Source organism: Anneissia japonica, unplaced genomic scaffold (genome assembly GCF_011630105.1).
Source record: "Anneissia japonica isolate Jap-2015-1 unplaced genomic scaffold, ASM1163010v1 scaffold13852_len218977_cov144, whole genome shotgun sequence".
NCBI lineage: Eukaryota > Metazoa > Echinodermata > Crinoidea > Comatulida > Comatulidae > Anneissia > Anneissia japonica.
Window position 1 is genome coordinate 30210 of NW_022738677.1, and position 3456 is coordinate 33665.

At 41.8% G+C, this 3456-nt stretch overlaps 2 protein-coding genes across 2 annotated transcripts in view; both read right to left on the reverse strand.

Annotated features, from left to right (window-relative positions):
* LOC117117687 overlaps positions 1 to 271 on the reverse strand; it is a 4215-nt gene extending 3944 nt beyond the window's left edge. The window contains exon 1 of the mRNA XM_033262076.1: positions 95 to 271. The gene's annotated coding sequence lies outside the window, so the exon portion shown is untranslated. The remainder of the gene's footprint in view (positions 1 to 94) is intronic.
* Positions 272 to 1983: 1712 nt separating this feature from the next.
* Positions 1984 to 3399, reverse strand: LOC117117682. The gene has a single exon (XM_033262067.1). The coding sequence runs from the start codon at positions 3397 to 3399 to the stop codon at positions 1984 to 1986; it is 1416 nt and encodes a 471-aa protein (XP_033117958.1).
* Positions 3400 to 3456: the final 57 nt, after the last annotated feature.

Consider the following 3456-nt stretch of genomic DNA (forward strand, 5'->3'; position numbering starts at 1 on the left):
GTCAGTATACAGTCCCTAGGCTAGTAGTACTAACACATCACAATTATTAGCTATGCAAGCCTACATATTATTAACAACAGAACTGATAGCTTACCGAAGATTTGTGGCTTCTAATAACTTATCCCCGCCTTATAGGGCAACGTGTTTACATAAATCAAATCAGGTTTCTTCACTTCTGTAATTCGAACTAATCAACGAGTACCGCCATGACTTCGCTTCTTCATAGCAAGTGCGCCCTCATTAGTTAAGAGATTTATACTATAGATAACTCATTACATTGAGGATCAATTACACTAATATAATAATTCCTGAAACACTCGGAAATTAAACATAACATCTGAAAAACTAATTTACATACAATGTCAACATTAAATCAAAAAGTATGAAGGTCAATGTAAATAGCTTTCTGCTTTTCAATCACCACTTCCACAGTACAATAAGATTCAACTATTATTAATCAGTAACTAATATCTTGACAATGATAACCATCTCAGGGAGTAGACTGTCCCTCCGGTTATTAAACTGAGGGGTTTATTCTGCCCCATTGTCCTCTGATTCCATTAACAAACACAATTTAGTGATGGGTCTTTCTAATGTAGAATGCTGTGTTTTCACCTTACATGACCGAACAAGTCCTCTGCTGTCTGCTTTGGTTTCAATAACTCGTCCAAGGAGCCAAGTACTTCTGGGTAATGAATCGTCAACAATTAGCACAATGTCTCCATTTTGCAAATTTCTCTTCGGAAACAGCCATTTTTGTCTCTTTTGCATTAGAGGCAAATACTCCTTACGCCATCTTGTCCAATATAAATTGGCCAAATATTGTATTTGGCGCCACCGCCTTCGGACATACATGTCTGTTTTATCGAAAACTCCGGGTGGGAGTACAGATTTTTCATTCATTGTTAGAATCATATTCGGTGTTAATGGTCGCAAGTCGTCTGCATCTGACGATACTGTGGTAATCAGCCTTCCATTTACTATGTGTTCTACCTCACAAAACAAGGTACAAAGACCCTCATCATCAAGTCGAAGATGCTGTTCTTTTAGAACTCCATTCATAACCTGGCGGACAACTCTAATTAGGCGCTCCCATACGCCACTGAAGTGGGAAGCACCGGGTGGGTTGAACTCCCATCGAATTCCATGTTGAGCCAGCCATTGAGGGATTTGACTTCTGCTCCATGTTTCCACGGCTTTGCTTAGCTCATTGCTTGCAGCCACAAAATTTGTTCCGTTATCAGTTCTGATGGAGGAGATTAACCCTCTCCTGCATACAAATCTCCGTATCGCATTCAGGCATTTCAGATCTCTTGGGGATTATTATCTGATGCTTCATTCTGTCTGGGAGGGCTGCTCTTCTCAGTCTTCCCCCAACTACGATAACTCCATCTACCAGCATAGGGTCCAGCTTACGCAAGGGACTAGCTTTCATTACGGCAGTTATCGATTTCTTCTCCCCATTCTTCAATGCAGTTAACTCCGCCGCAAAATGTTTCTGTTGTTCATGAACTATAATGAACCTCTCTGCGGCCTCCAATTGATCAACATCATTGCTCTTTGATTGATTCTTTCTTGCTCTTCTGACAAACTTTAAAACTCTGTCTCTTATACACATCTAGATGTGTATAAGAGACAGGATTTACTGAAACATAAAACATGCTTGAAAGTGGTGTTCAGATCCTGTCTCTTATACACATCTCATTGGAAACCTTCTTGACTTCTGGGTCATTCTCATCAATTTCAACCAAACATTCCTGTGGGTTTATGTGCTGCTCAACATGTTGATCAAGAAAATCAGGCCCATTGATCCATCGCTTATTTCGCAAGAAACCATCAATACCTTGGCCTCTAGAGGCTTCATCGGCTGGGTTGTCAGCCGTTCTGACGTATCTCCATTGTGAAATTTTGGTCAAGTCCAATAAAGTAGAAACACGATTAGCTACGAACATTTTAAATCTTCTGGTATCACTCTGTAAATACTTAAGAACAGTCTGGCTGTCTGTCCAGTAACAAACTTCCTTGATATTCAACTTCCTGATCTGGTTGCCATCTGTCTCTTATACACATCTTCAACTCCATACGAGGGATAGATACATATTTCAAAGGAGCCACTCTACTTCTTGCTAAGACAAGGGAAACTTGTATTGTTCCATCTTGGGCTTCCTGCTTCAAATAGGCGCACATGCCATACCCCTTCTCGCTCGCGTCCGAAAATACATGGAGCTGTATACTTATTATATTTGAGGATAGATTTGACTTATAACACCTCGGCATACTCCATTCTTTGAGCCTCTTTAGCTCCTCTAACCATATCCTCCACCGCTGCATTGAGAAATCATCAATGAGTTCGTCCCAACCTAGGCCTTGCCGACAGAGATCTTGCAGTAGCATTTTTGCTGGGAGAATGAAAGGGGCCACCAATCCCAATGGATCAAAGACCGAGCTGGTAATAGACAAGATTCCCCTTCTTGTGTAATTCCTTTCGGCTGCTGCTATGTTAAAGCTTAGTGTGTCCAGTTGAGGTGACCATTGTACTCCCAGGGTTCTACCTGTTGGCAAGTCATCGTTATTTAAATCCAAAGACTTCAGTTCCGGGGCTCTTTCTGCTTCAGGAACTGTGTTTAGCACTTCTTTATCATTGGACAGCCATTTGGTTAAATGGAAACCCCCATCAAGACAGAGGTTGGACAGGTCTTTGATCATGCGTACTGCCTTCATCTGGTCAGGTGCCGATGCCAGGCAATCATCAACATAAAAATTCTCTTTCATTGCCTGTCTTGCCTCAACACAATATTTCATACCATGATCTTCCAATGTCCTTCTCAATGTCGTGTTGGCACAAGCTGGTGAGCAAGTGGCACCAAATAGATGTCTCGTCATCCGGAATGTCTTAATTGGCTGTCCATCTACTGGACGCCAGTAGAACCGAAGGCTATCTCTATCTTGCTCCTTAACAATGACCTGCAAGAAAATGCTTTCAATATCGGCTGTAAGGGCAATTCTCTCTGCTCTAAATTTGATAAGAACTCCGATCAGGGTGTTATTTATATCTGGACCCTGCAGCAGTAGGTCATTCAGTGCCACGCCCGCATACTTGGCTGCGCAGTCAAAAACAACCCTGATTTTACCGGGTTTTTTCTCATTTACGACAGGATGACGTGGTATATACCATGCTTTGCTGCCCACATACGTTTTTTCGTCTACCTCCTCCATGTATCCCTTAGTCATCATATTCTTCATGAACTCCGAGTATCTTTGTTTAAGCTCGGGATCCCGCATAAACCTTTTTTCCAGCAAGTCATATCGCCGCTGGGCTAATTTATGATTGTCGGGAAGAACTGCATTTTGATTTTTCCATGGCAAGGGAACAATGTAATGTCCATCTTTGAACTGCATATTCCCTTCAATAAAGTTGAGAAACCTTTGATCTTCCACAGACAAGGCCCTTTTCTC